This window comes from Cynocephalus volans, chromosome 10 (genome assembly GCF_027409185.1).
Source record: "Cynocephalus volans isolate mCynVol1 chromosome 10, mCynVol1.pri, whole genome shotgun sequence".
NCBI classification, from domain to species: domain Eukaryota; kingdom Metazoa; phylum Chordata; class Mammalia; order Dermoptera; family Cynocephalidae; genus Cynocephalus; species Cynocephalus volans.
In genome coordinates, this window is record NC_084469.1 from 131,832,730 (window position 1) to 131,849,313 (window position 16,584).

Sequence of the window (16,584 nt, forward strand, 5' to 3'; positions counted from 1 at the left end):
TGGGGTGCTGTCTCAGAGTCCTGGGTTCAGGCGTGAGGCCCCAGAAATACCACCTCACAGGGCCGACAGCACATCCCACACCACCCACAAAAGCCTCTGGGAGAAAGAGCAAAAGGGGGAGCTCCTTGCAAGAGGTCTCAATGTCTAAACTGATACCTGAACTACCAGAGAGCCCTAAGAAGCCCAACTATGCTCATCTTGGATTGGTTCATTCCTACCCAATGTTCTGTACCAGTACCTCTGGTGGACCCAGGAATGCAGAGATAAGTTAGTCTCCCTTCAGGGATCGGGGAGAGTAGACCAGTAAATCTATAATTACTGTACAAAGAGATTAGGGCTGTGCCAGAAGCTCAGAGAAGGTTCATTAAAACCTTGGCTGCAGGGCCTCAAGAGGGTGAGTAGGAATCAGAAAGATGGGCAAGAGGTGAGGAAGGTTTGTTCCAGGCAGAGATTTCCAAATACAGACACCAGAAAATACCTACAGAGGGCAGAAGCCAAAGGTGAGGCTGGATGAGTAGGCAGAGTGCTGCAGGCCTCTGCAAAGTGTATGCACTTTATCCAGAGGGCAGTAAGGAGCCATGGAAGGGTTTAGAGTAGGTGCTTTAAATGTCAGAATTCTGGATGGATCACTGGATTCAATTGGGGAAGGAGGATCAGGTAAGATTAGAGGCAGGGGAAGATAACATTGGTCAAGAAGAGGGAGCAAATGGCATTAGGTGGGTGAAACATCCTTCCCAGTAAGCTGTCCCACCTTCAGAGGATCTCCAGCCTTGAGGGCTTGAGTGTGGAACTTGGAGGCCAAATTACCACACCAACTCTGCAGCCCTCTGCCCCAGGCAGGTTGCTACCTATTAGTAACACATATAACATGATCCTGGCATAGTATGTGGTCCCAGAAGCTTGGCCAACTCACCCCCTCCCCGTAAAACTTAAAGCAACTTCAGGATGTGTCCCCCTTCTCACTCCCACATACCTCCCAGGAGCCTTGGAGGAAAGTCAGGGTTTACAAAAGTTCTTCCTCTCCATGCCATACAACCCTATCCCAAGCTCTCATTTGATTCTTCCTCTGTATCTGCTCCCCACCCGCATGCCAAAGATGGCCACAGGGGACACAAGGACTGGGCAGAGAGGATAAGACCAGACAACTATAATCTCAAAAAGTTAGTTGCTAAAGTCAGCACAGTGTGCTGAGAAGACAGGATCAGCACTTTGTCTTCAAATGCTAGGCCAAGGAGTTTGGACTTGATCCAGAGGCAGTCTTGGAGAGTCATGGAAGAGTTCTAAATAGAACTAACGTGGAAGGACCTAAGTATGCAGGACTGCAGGTGGAAGAGGTTCCTCACTCATCTCTGCACACAGTGCAGTCTTCTTGCCCTGGCCTTTGGAATATCTGCCACCCTCTCATGTTCATATTAAAATCATTTGTCTTCAAAATGTGATAAGATAAGGGGAAGTCCTAAATCAAGTGGCTGGAATGGATGGATAAATGTTGTGGCTACTAGGCCAGGGAGGGGTTTGGGAGTCCAAGTGGCCTAGTTTAAGGTGGACATGGTGAGAACAGTGGGCTGAACTTTTAGGCCTGCCTGGGCCCTTCCAGTTGGTCCTAGGGCATGGGCAAGTCACTTTGAGACCAGTGCAGGCACCACTGAGGTGTGCTAAAGTGAGATCATTTGAGAACATATGAGGGTACTTCAACTTAGTAGCAAACTTCTACTCCTGCCTCCCCTTCCCCAGAGCCCAGAAGTGAACCTGACCCTGCCAGGGAATGGGCTTCCCCATGGAAACCACACTGGTAGGAGAAGAGGCCTGAGATCAAAGCCCAATCCCATCAAGGAGGTGGATCTTCAGACTTGGTGCCTGGTCCCCACAGAGTCCATCCACAGGGTGCCTGGGGGGTCTACTGGGGCCTCTCTGTCTGCCCAGTTCCAGCCAGAGTATGAGGAAAGGCAAAGGGGGCATTCTGACTGAGACAGTTTTGGTAAGAAAAATCAGAAACTGAGCCTAAATCTTGGTGGCTGAGACTGGCCCAAGCTTCAGTCTTTCTCCTGGCTGGGACCCCTTCTCTGGAAGCAGTGGTCTAGGAAGTTAGGGCAGCCTTGGCATGGAGTGACCCCATTAGCCATAGAGTGCCCTATCACAGGGCCATCCTTTTATCCTCCAGCCAGTTTCAGGCTGATCCCACACTCACAGGAGGGCCCTTGAGCCAGAAAGGACTAGAAGTGAGTTGCCCAAGGTCAAATAGCAATGGGCTCTGGGAAGCAGCTGGTAGTGTGGTATCCTTATCTGCACACAAAAAAGCAAGTGTGGCAGGTAGGGAGGAGTAGCACCAGGACTGAAACAGAGGCCTCACCCACCAAACCCTTGACTCGAGTCCTGCAGGGCCAGGAGCTGCTGGCTGGCACACGGGCTGACACCAGTGCTGGCTTGCCACAGAGTGATGAGACTGACCAGGGGAGATGTGGGGAACATGGCCTTGACTCAGAGGGAAATCACCCCCGCCAACAGAGCTTGGAAAAGTGGGGTAGAAGCAGCATGTTTACAACTGAGGAAGCAGAGGTGGGGCAGGGTAGGGACCTTTGGTCAGAATGTCCCTCCCAGTAAGCGGGGGAGGCCCCATGAGATGTGGTAGCCGTTTGTTTGCTTTTCACTGCCAGGAGGAAATTAAAGAAAATCTACCACTTCCTTCCGCCCCAAGTGGGATGGAGGAGGTGGGGGTGGCATGACCTGGCAATCACAAGGGCCCCAAATTGCTGTCATCAGCAGCCTCCAGTGCTCCCCCGCCCAGAATAGGCACCTCATCAGGTCCGAGCTCCAGCCAGCTGTCGGGCTTGAAAGAGACTCGGGGGTCAGATCAACACTCCCACCCAACTGGTCACTTACTGGGGCACTAGATATCCTAGTCCCTCCCCCAGATTCCATATCATCTCTCACCAAGAAGTCAATTGATGCCCAGTGCCTCAGGTTACCATCAGTAAAATGGGTTTCTTGGGGCTTACTGGCTCAGCCCAAGTCCAGTGAACCTGAAAGGGGATACCCCATCCCCCACCTCCACCAGACCCACAAGGATGGGCAGAGTATATGCTTTAGGAAACTCCAGCTCTGCAGAGGGTGGGAGCATAATAATTATGCCAGGACACAAGTCCATGTGTAAAAATGCCCAAGGCAGAGGCAGCCAGACAAGGGTGAGGGTGGGGGTGTCTTTATTGCACTGTTCCAATGTCAGGTTGGGGAGGTGCCACCTGAAAAGCTCCTGTTTTCAAAGAAAATACTGAGGTCACTGGGAACTTGGCCCTGCCACTAGGATCCACCAAGGGAGATGGGTCTCACCCTGGGCACCCCTGGGCCAGTGCTCCAGGCTGATGGCCCAGGCCAGGACCTCTAACTCCTGCCAAGCAGCATCAGCAACTTGTCCAATGGCATTCAGTTCATGCTCTGGCACCCACAGCCACCTTAGGACCAGGCCCATAGGTGGGCCAGGTAAAGAGGGCAGGGACAATAGTCACCAGCCTCCCAGGGGGCTCTCTTTACCGCTTCCCAAGGCCACAAAGGGCTTCTTGCACAGCTCCCCAGGGTCTTGGTGAGGGGACTCCCACTTGCGCTTGTGCAAGGAGGGGCTCTCCTCACCCAGCCGACCCTCAGGGAGGCCCAGGCTCCGCAAACAGACGATGGCTGCAGCCTGCTCCGCCAGTTTCTTGGACTTGTCCCTGCGCAGATAAGGCACAGGGCAATAAGGCACATGGGCAGTTTGTAGGATTAGAGGCTAGGAGGCCTGACTCTACACACCCTTGGCAGAGATTCTGACAAAACTGAGCAAGGGTTCATCCAGAGACACTAATGCTCACACACACCATCTGTCCAACCCTCCTAGGCCAATGCTGGATTCAGGGTACCCACCATAAGCCTCATGCCCTCTGATGAGGAAACTTACCACAAAGTGGACTGGTACTTTTGCTCAGCAACAGTGACAACAGAACAGAACAGGCGATCTACTGGGCGTTGAACCTGGTGCAGAGAGAGCAAAGGAAACGGGTGGCTGCGCAGGAGCCAGAGGAACAAGCCCTGGAGGCCACCTGCCGCAAATTGTCCAATGACATTTGGTTCATGCTCTGGCACCCACAGCCAGGCCCATGAAGGGAATGACCAGGGGAGGGACAGAAGTCACCATCAGACAAGGTCAAATCAAAGGCAAATAAAAGGAAGTAAATCCAGCTCAAGTCAAATAAAGGCTACTCTTCATGTGTTCCTCCCAAGCAAAAGTGCCTGGTGCATCTTCCAGGGAAGAAAGGCAGATGCACAAATAGACAATGACATCAAGTGTGTCCAGAGTTCTGTCACAGACCTAAGCAAAGGGCCGTCAGAGCTCTTGGCTGCACATGACTATGAAGCCTCCTCCTACTGACATCTGGATGGGCCAGGTCCCCAAAAATGTGGAGGAATTCTCCAGATGACAAAGGAGTAAGAGGGGACAATGATGGTAGCAGAGAGGGCAAACCTGGCAGAGGGACCAGGTGATGTGGCTGGAGGGAGGCTGAGTGGATAAGACCTGAAGCAGCAAGCCATGTGGGTGGTCTCCTGTTCTGTGCTGAGGTGCTGGGGCTTGATCCTACAGGCAATGGGGAGCTGATAATTTGAGCAAGGGAGATAGAGGTTAGATTTGTTTTGGAAAAGTCACTCTGGCAGAGGGGGACACAAAGCCTAGAAGGTGCAAGGCTGAAGGCTGAAGATCAGTCTAGAAGAGGCAGAGTGGCCTAAAAAAGGCATGACCAAGGGGACCAAAGGGAGTGAAGCAAGACTATCTCAAAGTTTCTGTACCCCACTGGCTGAGGACTGTTCTAAAGACATGTCTGCCAGAATTGGACAATAGGCCACTCTCAGAAGAGAGGGGCTATCTGCAACTGACCCAACCACCACCAACCTCTGCATGCCTATAGAGGACAAGGCTAGGATCCAGCCAAGCAGTCTGGAGTTGAGTATATAAGCTGTGGGTATGCTGGCGGGATGGCACCAGCATGAGAATGCTATGGCTGGCTGCAGGGCAGGCCACAGCCAGGAACTCACCGTTTCATACACAGGCTGTGCCAACTTCTCCCTCCGGCACCACTCCAGCAGGCACATCTTAGGGGTGATCTGGCGTGGGTATACTCTCCTGGGGAAAGGAGGGGAGGCAGTCTGGGTGCACCCACTATCACTACTCTCCCCCTCAGCAGGGCCCCTACTCAGTTCCTGATAGCCTGATAGGAACTGCAGGAACTGAGACACAAGGCTGCTGCCTTGAGGCTCCTTTACCTACCCCTCTGGGCTCCCATTCCTGTCCAACCAGCAGTTTGCAGCCTGAGTTCTACCTAAAGGTAAGATGGACTTTGGCATGCTTAGGAAACTGGAGTGAAGGGAGTGAACTCCCAGCACTCTGAGCTCCAGCCTGGAAAACAGCCTTCAGCAGTCAGGAAGGAAGGTCCAGTTTGCCTCTCAAGACCAGATCAGGAGAGAGTGGGCGGAAGTGGGGAACAGAGTTGGCCATACAATGGTCTCAGGAATCTAGCTCAGCGCCCACCCTAATCATATCTCCCAAGAATCAGGATGATCTGCTGCTGCCATGGACACAATGGACTCTGGTTTCAGAATTAGTCTGTGACAGGGTGACAGGGTGGGAGGGGCCATGTTCCACCTTCCCACTGGCAGCTCTCCCTGGCATATGACTTCCCAACAGCTATCCTCCCATCCCATCCCTAAGCCCTTGCCAGACAAGACTGGCTCCTGGTCTGAGCCTCGAAACTAGAGAAAGGTTCAGATACCAAATGGCAGAGGACAAGGGCACCATTCGAAGTTGAGTCACAATCTGAGGCAATAATCAGCCTGAGGCTACTTCTGCCTAGAGATGACACCACAGGGTTGGTCAGGGGCAGTGGGTGTAGACAGGGGTTGCAGAGCCAAATGAGGGCTAGTGTCCTGCTACTGTTGGGGAGCTCCATGCAGGCAACTAGCAGCTAGCTTCTCGGGACCAGGGAAAAAGCACAAACTTTCAGGAACAGAAGGAGACAAGTACCCCTGCCCTGAGTTGGGGGATAAAAGTGTCAAGGAAAAATTAGAGTTCAGTCACCCTTGGGACAACCCATGACAGTGCTGTCTTCCTTGGAAGTACTTTCTTTGAAATGCTGATAATTTAGAACAAGTGTTCAAACCAAGGAGACCTGTAGTCCCTAAGCTTGACGTTAATCACATATAGCAGCCAGTTTGCTGGTTCAGTCAAACCCTAAGGCCCAAGCTGAGACGAAGCTGGAGACCTACCGGTCAAACTTGACAGCCATCTTAATGACACCAGAGTCATCTTGAGCTGGTTCCCTGGCCTCCTCTGGAGTCCTGGTCAAAAGCTCTGTTCGCCGGGCATCCAGTTCCCGTGTGGTCTCCTCATAGAAGGCACCAAGGCCAAAGGCCTCACTATGGAGGAAGAAGCAGAGCAGGGCAAGCACCTCAGTGGAGCCAACATCCAGGGCACTGCAGGAGCCCAGGGCCCCACCACTTCAAAACTCTCCCACCACATACGTCAAAACACCATCAAGGCCTGGTCATCAGAAGGTGCTGCCTGTTCACCCCTGGGATCAACCTGGACTAGAAGACAGAATGAATATGAACCCGACTGTGGACACTGGAGGGAGGCTGGACTGAGTGAAAAAAGTTCTAAAGGTTCCACCACCTGCAGCCTCTCTTCCAAGGAAGAACACACAAGTGGGTGTCCCCAGTTGACCTATGTTGATCAAGCACCTGGGGTACGCATAGCCTCATCCTCATCTGGGCCCATGGGAGGAAAAGATAAAGCCCTGACCATTGAGTGGTTCCCCTCTTCCTGCCCAGTCACAAGCAGTTATCATGGGCCTAGTCTAAATTGAGGTACCACCCAGAGCTAGAGTTATACTCTTTCTTGAGCTCACAAGACACCCATGGCAAGCTGGTTAAACTATGTGGGGTAGGTTCAGAATCAATGCCACAAGTCAGGGGCAGGAGAAGGGTTCTGGCAAGGTTCAAAGTCAAGCCTGGGCAACATCTGCAAGGACAGATGCATAGCCCGCTGCTCCCTTACCAAATTTCCTGGGAAGACTGGGCGGCATGGAGCAACCTTCCCTGGGGCGACTCCAATTGTTCTCGCAGCATCTGGCACAAGCAGTACTTGGTGTTCGTGTAGTGGTTGTCATATTGCACTGCCTAAGAGAAGAATTGGCATGAGGTCGCCTGCTGCCCAGTCAGGCCCTGAGGCATAAACTATGCTCCGATGGCAGGGAAAGGGGCTCCAAAAGAGCATCAAAGGTGTTCTTGCAGCCAAGGCGATGTGACCCCAAAAGAAGAATCACCTCCACCCTAGCCATCTACCCCTCCAGCTAGTGGTACAAAGCTTGAAGGTTACTGCTGAGGCCCACAGTCAGGAACACACTCTCCTGAACAGCCTGCCTGAGGTCCTGAAGTGCAGGGAGCCACATCCTGCTTCAGCCACCACAGACTGTCACAGAGTACCAGGAGAAGGGACACACCAAATTCTGGCATGGCAGGTCCAGCCCCAGGATGGGGATGAGATTCTTCTATTCCTTATAACCTGGGTGGGCACCTTCCCTTCCCACATCTTGAATAGCCTTTCCAACTTCCCCATACGTGAGTAAAGCACAGCACCATTTACCAAGCATGTTCACACGTGTTGTCACTTCAGTTATCTATACAAGTGTGAGGTGCAGTTGTTACCACCACTCCACAGATGAGGAAATGAAAGCTCAGGAGGCAAGATGACTGACCAGGGATACCCAGCAGATGCCCACCCAACTGGGGCAGGGCAGGAGAGCAGCAGTGGGTGAAGGTTGCCTGTCCCAGGCCTCCACAACCCCCTCCCATCCCTTGCCCCTCCACTGTTCTAGTATCTCCACCTGGGCCTATGTCTTCAGTGCCTGGGAAGGTGCCATGCTACACTAAGGACAAAGCAGGGTAAGTCCTGGCTGGTAGCAAAGCCTTGATTCAGCTTGTTTGGGACAGAAGGCACCTGGTTGGACCAGAAGCAGGCTGGCCTACGCTTGAAAGCTACTCCCTTTCTCTGTGACAACACACCCTCTTGAGGAGCTGCCAAGGGACGGGCTGAGTAGGAATGATAACATCACCTTTCACAGTGTGAGCAAGCTCAGCACTACTGAACATGTCTTCTCTGCCACAGACCTGCCAGCTGGCCAGAAAAGCTGGACAGCTGACCTGGGCTTAGGCAAGCCCACTTGCTTCTACCTGACCCAGACCACTGGAGAGCTGGTGGTCACCAACCTGCCCAACAGGACAACCAGAACCAAGGGGATGAGGGCTGCATAAGGGCTATGGCACTGAACAGGGGAGGCTCTGTTTCTAGCTCTGAACACAGGCCACAGGGCCTCCTACTATCGCTAGCTTGTGCAGCCATAGAACACTCACATACTATGACAGCCACAACTTCCCAGGCATGGCCATGGCATGCAGAGGGCACAGGCAGTCCCAGGTGACTGTGAGCCTTAGGACTGGAGAAGAGGGAGGGAGTCTGCTCTGGGAGAGAGTTGCACCCTCTGCTCAGGCCCAAATCACTGAAGAATCTGAGGACCACTCTCTGTCTTTGCCTATAGATGTGCACCTTATCAGAGTCCCACAGAGGTCCGGGGTTGTGCCAAAGAGACAGGACAGGGGAACTTGGCAAAAAGATCATTTGTAGGGAAAGGCCCCTGGCACTATGATCAAGTTCCCAGTGAAAAGAAACTGCTTTAGAAAAAGCTATTCCCTAAGAAGAGGGTTAAAGTTAGGCTACTCCCTAACTCGCAGGTTAAGGCATTCTGGGAATTTGCAATAGAAAAGTTTTAGAAGTGACTTTGACTCATCAGTCAAATCAGATAAAAAGTCTCTATGGCAATAATCTGTCCCCAAGAACAACAGCTACAATGGCTCCTTTTGGCTATGGCTACTCCTGTGCCAACCTACAGACATGCATGTCTTCAGCAACACAGAACTCATTGCCATGTGCACACACACATGTGGGGGGTGTGAGAGAGAAAGACAAAGATATCATGTGTTTGGGGCCCCAAAGTATTCTGGATCCAGAAGGTCCTTGCCATGACCTCCACGCCTTTGGAAGCTTTAGGAGATGGTAGGAGCACGCATCCCCAGCATCCTCTCTTTGTACTACAGCTGGGGAGATCCAAAGCTTCACTACAAGAGCCAAAAAGGAGAGGAACAGCAGGGGCTGCTGACGGCAGAAGGCTCACACAAAGTGCTCTCTGCAGGAATGTGGCAAATAGTGAGAAATGTTCGTTTTGAAAAAGTCCTGAGACGTACATATCTGATGTACGTTTGCATGACCTCCTCCAGGGGCCGCAGACCCTCCTTGAGGAAGATAGAAGGGTTCCACATGGCCGCTCGGGCCACCATCACTGAAGAGGCTGCTGTGGCTTGTCGAAAGTCCTCTATGTCCAAATACTGTTGGATGTGGTCATGAGATCCTCCACTGAAAAGCAACAGGAGGGTTAGGGGTGTCCCCATCAAGGAACCTCCCAGCATTTTCAGAGAAAGGCAACTCTCAGATCTGCCATTTATTAACAGTTTGGCTTTGGCCAAGTCCCTTCAGCTATCAGAGCTTTGGTAAAGTGGAGATTATAATGCATACCCCATTATGAAGTTAGGAGCACTGAGTGAGAAAATATATGTAAAGTAGCCTGAATCGTGCCTGGCACTTAATGGGTATTCCAGAAATTTTACTGTCTTCCCTCTCATCAAAACAATGGCTAAAGCCAGCCCACATCTGAAGACATGGGTCTATAACAGGGGTATTGGGGCCATAGAAAACCTCAAAGCTGAGCAGCCACCTGTATGCCCACTAAGGGCTGTGTCAAAACCCTGGAGAAGGGAACAGACACACTGGTGATCATGAGAGGAAGGAAGGAGGCCCAGTTTGGTCATAATGTCCCCTCCCACCACCCTGCTGCTCCAAGGACCCCCTCAGACACTGCTCTGTCCTCATCTGTTTCGTCAAGAGTCAGGCGGCAGCCTCAGTCCAGAAATGCCATGTGGAGGAGGGGGGCCCTTAGAAGCAACAGGGTCCAGGGTCTTGAGTATCCCTGTTCTCTCCAAACCATCCCTAAAACTCCTTGCCCTTGGGAAGGCCGGGCCTGGCCACCACCACCACCCTTAGCTCCTCCCTCCCACCAGTCAGGTGTGCCTTTTGTCAAGGCTTCCCTGTTCCCAACCTCCCAGGCTTCCTCAGGCTCTGTGCCACCCAAATGTGCAAGGCTGAGCTGGACACGTGGCTGGCCTACACAGCCCAGCTCCCCAGTGGCAACTGGACACTATGCCTTTGGGCTAATCATCAGTACTTCACACCTGCCAGTCTAGGTTCCTGCTCCTGGAGTGGCCCAGAATGCTTATCTGGGCTTCTATGACCTGCCTTATGCTCCCTGAGCCATAGCACTACGAGCTCTGGCTTGAGACTCTACATATAGCTCCCTACACCCTGCACACCTAACTTTGGGTGTGACATCACCTTCCCCTGGGCTCTGCACTCTGCAAACTTGCATCAGCTTCTCACCAGAGGCTGATCAACCTGACTTACATGACAGGCACTTTTCAGCCTCATTCCCAACTTTGCTTTTCATCCTACTCTGTTTTTCTTTTCCCTTGCAGTCATTTTTTAATGTTATCTCATTCTATTTTTTGTACGCCAGCTCAAGTCCTTTCTGAATGAGGTGGGGCACAAAAAAGTAAATGATGACAAAGGGAGGCTTACTTGGCTATGACAGGAATGGAAAGGGTTTCAGCAATGGCTTTGATGACTTCACAGCTGACAGGGTGCTGAGGCCGCTCCTCCCGCTTCCTTGGAGACAAAGAAAAGAGATGGGGCTGAAGCCTGAGAGCCATAGGCCACATCACCACTCACACAGTTACCTCAGCCAAACCCTACTGTCCTCCCTACTGAACGCTGAACCTCAGGAAAGTCAGGAGGACATGTGGCCATCAAAGACAGGCTGCAGGAGATGGCTCTCCCTGACCTCTGGGGAAGAACTTTGTCATGAGGGGCAGGAGCAGCATAGGTCCATGCTGAGAAGGCAAGCTTAGCTCTTGGGAACCTGCAGGTAAGGCATGGCTGCAGGGGGCCAATGTGGATGGCCTAGCTCCCAAGGTCACACTGCTTTTCCCTGGCTTTCCCTTGCCTCTGCCAGAGATGAGGGATAGTGCCATAAGAACGCTGCCCCTATTGTCCTAGTCCTGCCCTCCCCAAGGCACTGGGAACAGCTGCCACTGCTCAGACTAGCCACTCCCACACAGCTGCCTATGCTGAGGCCAAGTTGCACAGCTGACCCTTGGGAGAGGCACCTGACACAAGGTAGGACCCACACTCAGAGCAGCCAGGGGACAAGCCACAGGGGAGGCAGGACACAAGTTTGGGACCCTCCTTCCAAGGTCAACTTCAAGAAGTTCCTATGTAAGTAAGCAAGTCTCAGGGATGCTAAGGCCAGGCCTGACCTGAGCGGTGCTCAGAGACAAGCACAAGAGGAGCTCAACCAGATAGCCCTTGCTCAGGTGTTGTCTGCGTGTGTCCTCTCTGCTACATTTTCCTCAACAAAAGGGTCAAGGGCCACAGGGCCTCAGAAAGCCCTGTCAACCCAGCCTCCGCCTCTATCTCCCTACATCCCCAGCAGCCAGTTTTAGCCCATTCTCAACAACACTGATGGCCAGAAAGTCTTTCCTTAAACTTGCCCAAATCAGTCTTCCTAGTGTTCCCAACTACTAGTAGAAGTAACAGCTTCCTTTATTAAGAGAACATTATATACCAGGCACTGTGCCAAGGATTAGGATTTATATTCACAATCCCATAAAAGCCTCACCACAACCCTATAAAGCAGAAATTATCTTAATTTCCAAATGAGGAAAGTGGCACTAAGTGATTTGCTCAAGGAGACACAGCTAATCAGCAGCAGAGCTGGGATTTGAAACCAGGCAGTCTGAGTCCAAAGCCTGCTGCCTAGGGAAGAACATAAGAGCACTTCAAAAAGTTCATGGAAAGAGCTGTATTATCTTTCAATTCTATTTTTCCACAAACTTTTTGAAGTACCCTCAGATATGTGTATGTATGTGGCCTCTCACCTCCCCCTCCTGGCTTCGACATGAGCAGCTCTGCTTTTCTGTTTTACATGTTGGAATTCTGGGTTCCCTTCTCTGAAAACACTGTAATAGACACAAGCAACAGTCTGGGCTGTTCCTGCAAGACCCATAAGCCCAAAAGGAACATCACTCAGAGAAGAGAGGTCACTCTGGCCCAAGTCTACTGACCTGGGATTCTGTACAAAAGGACATCCTAGACACTGACTGGAGCAAGTTTGACTGGGAAACTGAGGGTAGCCTTTCGAAACACCTCAACTCTCAACAGACAGCACATTAGCTACAGCTATAGGGATTGTTTAAAGTAGTCACTGAGACAGCTGGCAGTCCCAACAAGGGAAGACCAAAGAGGCAGTGCCTTTCAAAGAACACCAATCTGTCTGGGGTCATTCAAGGGAAAAGCCACACTGCTCAATGTAGTGGAAAGAAAATAAGATTCAGGGTCAGAGTTCTAATTCCACCATTTAATGACTTCATGGTGTGACTCTGGGCAAATAATTCAATCTCTACCATTTACACATCCCGAAGGTAGGAGTGTTTTTCCTTCCTCTTGGTCTCTCTATGTCTTTAAAGCTTGGCACAGGGCCTACCACAACTAGGTGCTCAGTGAATGAAACAAGGAAAAATATAAGCCCATTCAGGGTTTGACTGCCCTCAGGACTCACAGGATGTCAAAGAGCCAGGCAAAGGTGAATATACAGAAGAGGAACTGGTTGTCACCTGGGGTCTGGTGAAGGATCACTGAGAGGCTGAGAACCTCCCTGCCAGTCAGTTACTAGAGAGGCAACTACTCACCTCCCATGAACTGCGATAGCAGCAATGCCAGTCCTCTCTATCCGCTTCACAAGGCTCAAGGTGTCTTCTAGCTGAGGAAGAAGACCACACAGGGTGGTTACTGAAGCCCCAGAGGGAGAAGCTGCTAGCTCCTAAAGTGGACTCAGCTCCACCCCCTCCTCTAAACCTTATTCAACTCCTCAAAAATCATTCACACCCCTAAATCCAACATCACCAGAGAGAACGGACTTTCATATGTAGCACACTACCCTTACCGACGGCAGGATGCGAATTTTGCAGGTCACAGGTCTGCATGTCCCTTTAACAAGAGTGCTGAGGATCTGCAGAGAGAACACAAGAGCACCTGTCTCGTATGGAACAAAACACTACACTGCTTGCTACAGACCTATTCATTCCAGTGGCACGGGCAGTTTGTGTGCACATGAGTTCATCTATGTGCCTGTTGTGCGCACATACATTTAAGCTCCATGAGGCAAGAAGTCTGCCTTTGTTCTCCGCTAGAGCTCCAGCATCAGCCAGCCCCTGCCTGGCATACAGTGGTGTGCATATGTTTGTTAAATATACCAAATGAATGAGTGAGTGAATGGATCTGCACATATGCTTATGTGGAAGTGATTCTTTGTCAGGGCAAAAATCAGAATTACCTGGAGAGCTTAAGAAATACAGACTCTTGGATCCCACCCCATTATTTCCTGAATGGGTCTCTAGGGGCAGGGCTTAGGAATGTCTTTTCAAAAGGTTCTGCCCAACACACTCCATCCTCAATATATTTCTGAAGCCAAGCCCTGGTTAAGAACTCATGACTGACAGCTTCTTCCCTCGGTGAAGGGAATGTTTCCAGGACCTGTAGTGTGAGGGAGGAGGAAGGCCTTTAATGGCCTGGGCCCTGTTCTCATGCATCCCTTTCTTGAGGGGAGTCAGATATACAGGAATGAAACTGGCAAAGGAAAAGACAACATATTGAAAAGTGCTTATTGCACAGTAATTGCAAAGAACTTCAAAGTTCAAGAAGTCATACAGGAATGTATCAGGGAGTTAGCAAGACTTGATTACACAAGAAACAGTGATCAAGAGAGGCATAGATGACACTGCATGTCCGTGGCATTGCTATTTTCTTCTCTCATCAAAAATTTCAGGCCAGGCAAGGTAAAGAGAAGGTGATCCCAAAAGCCCTCTTCCAAGAACTGGATCTCTGTCCAGCAGAGCAGATGGAAGACCCAGGCATCTGCTGCCAGACTCAATTCTAGACAGGTGGGGGCAGCAGAGAGCTGGGCTGCCAGAACCAGTAGAGGTGGACTTTCAAGGACAGGCTGAGGCAGGCCACTCCAGAAGACACCAGACTAAGAGTCTGAGCTATCAGACAGGTAGACTGTTCATGAGCAAGACAGGGCCTGCTGGCCCAGGCACCCCTACCAGGGACTGACAGGAAGGAACAGTCCCCCAAGTAGACAATTCAGTGGCATTAATTATATTCACAATGTTGTTGCAACCATCATCACTATACATTTCCATAGTTTCATGACCCCAAAGAAGCTCTTTATTTTGACAAAATTTCTGCAGGTAGTCCTGAGATGCTCCCACAGATGGAACCAGGGACCTAAAAGACCAAGCCTGGAAGGACCCTCAAAGCTCTCCCCGAGGTCACCAGCTAGCCAGCACAGTTTTAGCCTGAATTGAATCCAGCTCCCTATGCCTGAGTCACATCTAGCCTTGTTGTGGAAGCCTACAACCTCCCCTCCATGAGGCAAATGCCATCTAGTTTGACAAGGCCCATCCAACTACCTCACCAGAGAAGTAGCAGAATGAGTACTTCTGCAGTGGAGTGTATCTCTGCTGCATCATGGATGAAATCTGCCTCATTCAAAGAGGGCCAGTGGAGAAGACAGAGCCAACAGCATGGGTCTGAAAAGCCAGACTGTAAAATAACAAAAATACCTGTGTGCACATGTCATGACCTACAACACCCTTTAGAGCCCCCCTGTCCTAAGTGTGGCAATGAGTTTGACATCCACAGTTGTCCACTTCCATTCCATCAGCCTACTGAACTGTGGTTAGACACTTACAAACTATACCTAGGCACCTTTAACCTGAGATGCCATCAAGAGGTAATAACTGATGCTGGGTTAGGAGTCACAAGACTATGGCTCTAGATCTGGCTCTGTCTGCCACTGGTTTGCTGCATGATCTTGAGCAAATTATTTTTATCTCTCTGCTTTACTTTTATCATTCTTGATCAAATGGAGATTTTTTTTTTAAATGCCTGCCCTGTCTACTTCAAGGGGTTTGGAGAACAAATGAAATATATACTGAAATATACTTTGAAAAGGAAACTACCTACAAATGAAAAGGATACATTATAGGCACATCACAGATACATTATCCCATGTGGTTGCACATGGGAAAAATGAGAAGGCACCTAGCCAACAAACGCAGAGGTCTTTCTATATTCATCCAGACACAGCCGGACTGGAATAATACACAGGGTTGAGCTGCTTACCCAGCAGTCAGCACAAATGATGGCAGCATTTACTTGGTGCCTGAGTCCCAAGTGGCTCTAGCCTGTTGGAGACACCATGTAGCTTACAGTCCAGACAGGGAAGTGGGGATGGAGAATGAAGAGGAAAACAAAGGAGTTAAGAGGAGCAACAAGGCAAGAGCTGGTGGACCGGGAGAGGAAAGTAAAAGGTATATATGGTGTGGCAGACAATGTCACCCCCACATGCCCTGACAGCCCACAACACTGGATAGCAAATGCCAACCTGTCCCCAGGACCTCACTAATTTGGCCTGCAGAGTCACCAAGGGAAGAGGAACAGAGGGAGACTAACTTCAGCTTGCCTCATATGACCCTGGCCTGTTCTGCTCTCAAAGGGCTGGTGTAAGCAGGGGACCCACTGCTGCTCTCATCAAGCCCCATGGGAGAGGCCAATCCACCCCACCCCACCCCTGACACATACAAACAAATGCAGCCTCTGAGCCTATCCTCACCAGACAGCCTGGCCTCTGCTCTCATGATCATCGCAGAAAGGAGGGAGGCAAAATGGAGAAGGCTTTCTCCGAGTCCTCAGGGCCCCCTGGCTCTCAGCTGACATGTCCCTAGCTCTGGGCCTTTCAGGAACTCCAAGGCTGCTTTACACTGGCTCAGGGGTTCCCAAACCTGGTTGCATGTCAAAATCACTGGGAAGCCTTTTGAAAGATTGCCAGGCCCCAGCTAAAGAGACTGGGTGGACTTCAGTAAATCTGGGGTAGGGGGAGGGAGGTGTTCTGGGCAACTCTAGTTCATAGCCATGTTTGAGGACCCTTACTCTCACCCATGCAGGACTTACCTTCTCGATCTTGTCAGGGTCTGATAACAGAGCAGCTCCCATTCCTCCCTAAAGAGAAGCACACAAAGGGTCTTCCTACAGTTGGGAAGGATGGCCCCTCTCCATAGTACAGCAACTCAGTGTGGCAACTTGGCACCACCCAACACCTGCCTCCAAGGGACCAAGGCCCAATGGCAATTGACACTTCTCCTAACCAAGTAGGAAAGCAGCAGCTTCCATGCCCACAATATCAGGGACTGGAATTTGATGAATTCTAAAAGTCATCACTCTGATTCCCTTGGCAAAACCCATAATCTATCTAGAAGTGGGCTCTACAAAATGTACTTTTC

At 50.9% G+C, this 16,584-nt stretch overlaps 1 protein-coding gene across 5 annotated transcripts in view; it reads right to left on the minus strand.

Annotated features, from left to right (window-relative positions):
* Positions 1–3,194: 3,194 nt before the first annotated feature.
* The window catches only part of DUS2 (dihydrouridine synthase 2), a 43,749-nt gene continuing 30,359 nt past the window's right edge, over positions 3,195–16,584 (minus strand). For all 5 annotated transcript variants that reach the window (XM_063111693.1, XM_063111691.1, XM_063111694.1 and 2 more), the window contains 10 exons: positions 16,256–16,303; positions 13,185–13,250; positions 12,931–13,001; positions 10,763–10,849; positions 9,319–9,487; positions 7,076–7,197; positions 6,286–6,435; positions 5,059–5,146; positions 3,929–4,002; positions 3,195–3,704 (listed from right to left, as the gene is read on the minus strand). In XM_063111693.1, coding sequence (XP_062967763.1) covers positions 3,500–3,704; positions 3,929–4,002; positions 5,059–5,146; positions 6,286–6,435; positions 7,076–7,197; positions 9,319–9,487; positions 10,763–10,849; positions 12,931–13,001; positions 13,185–13,250; positions 16,256–16,303 — 1,080 coding nt within the window. In that variant the 3' untranslated portion in view covers positions 3,195–3,499. The remainder of the gene's footprint in view (positions 3,705–3,928; positions 4,003–5,058; positions 5,147–6,285; positions 6,436–7,075; positions 7,198–9,318; positions 9,488–10,762; positions 10,850–12,930; positions 13,002–13,184; positions 13,251–16,255; positions 16,304–16,584) is intronic.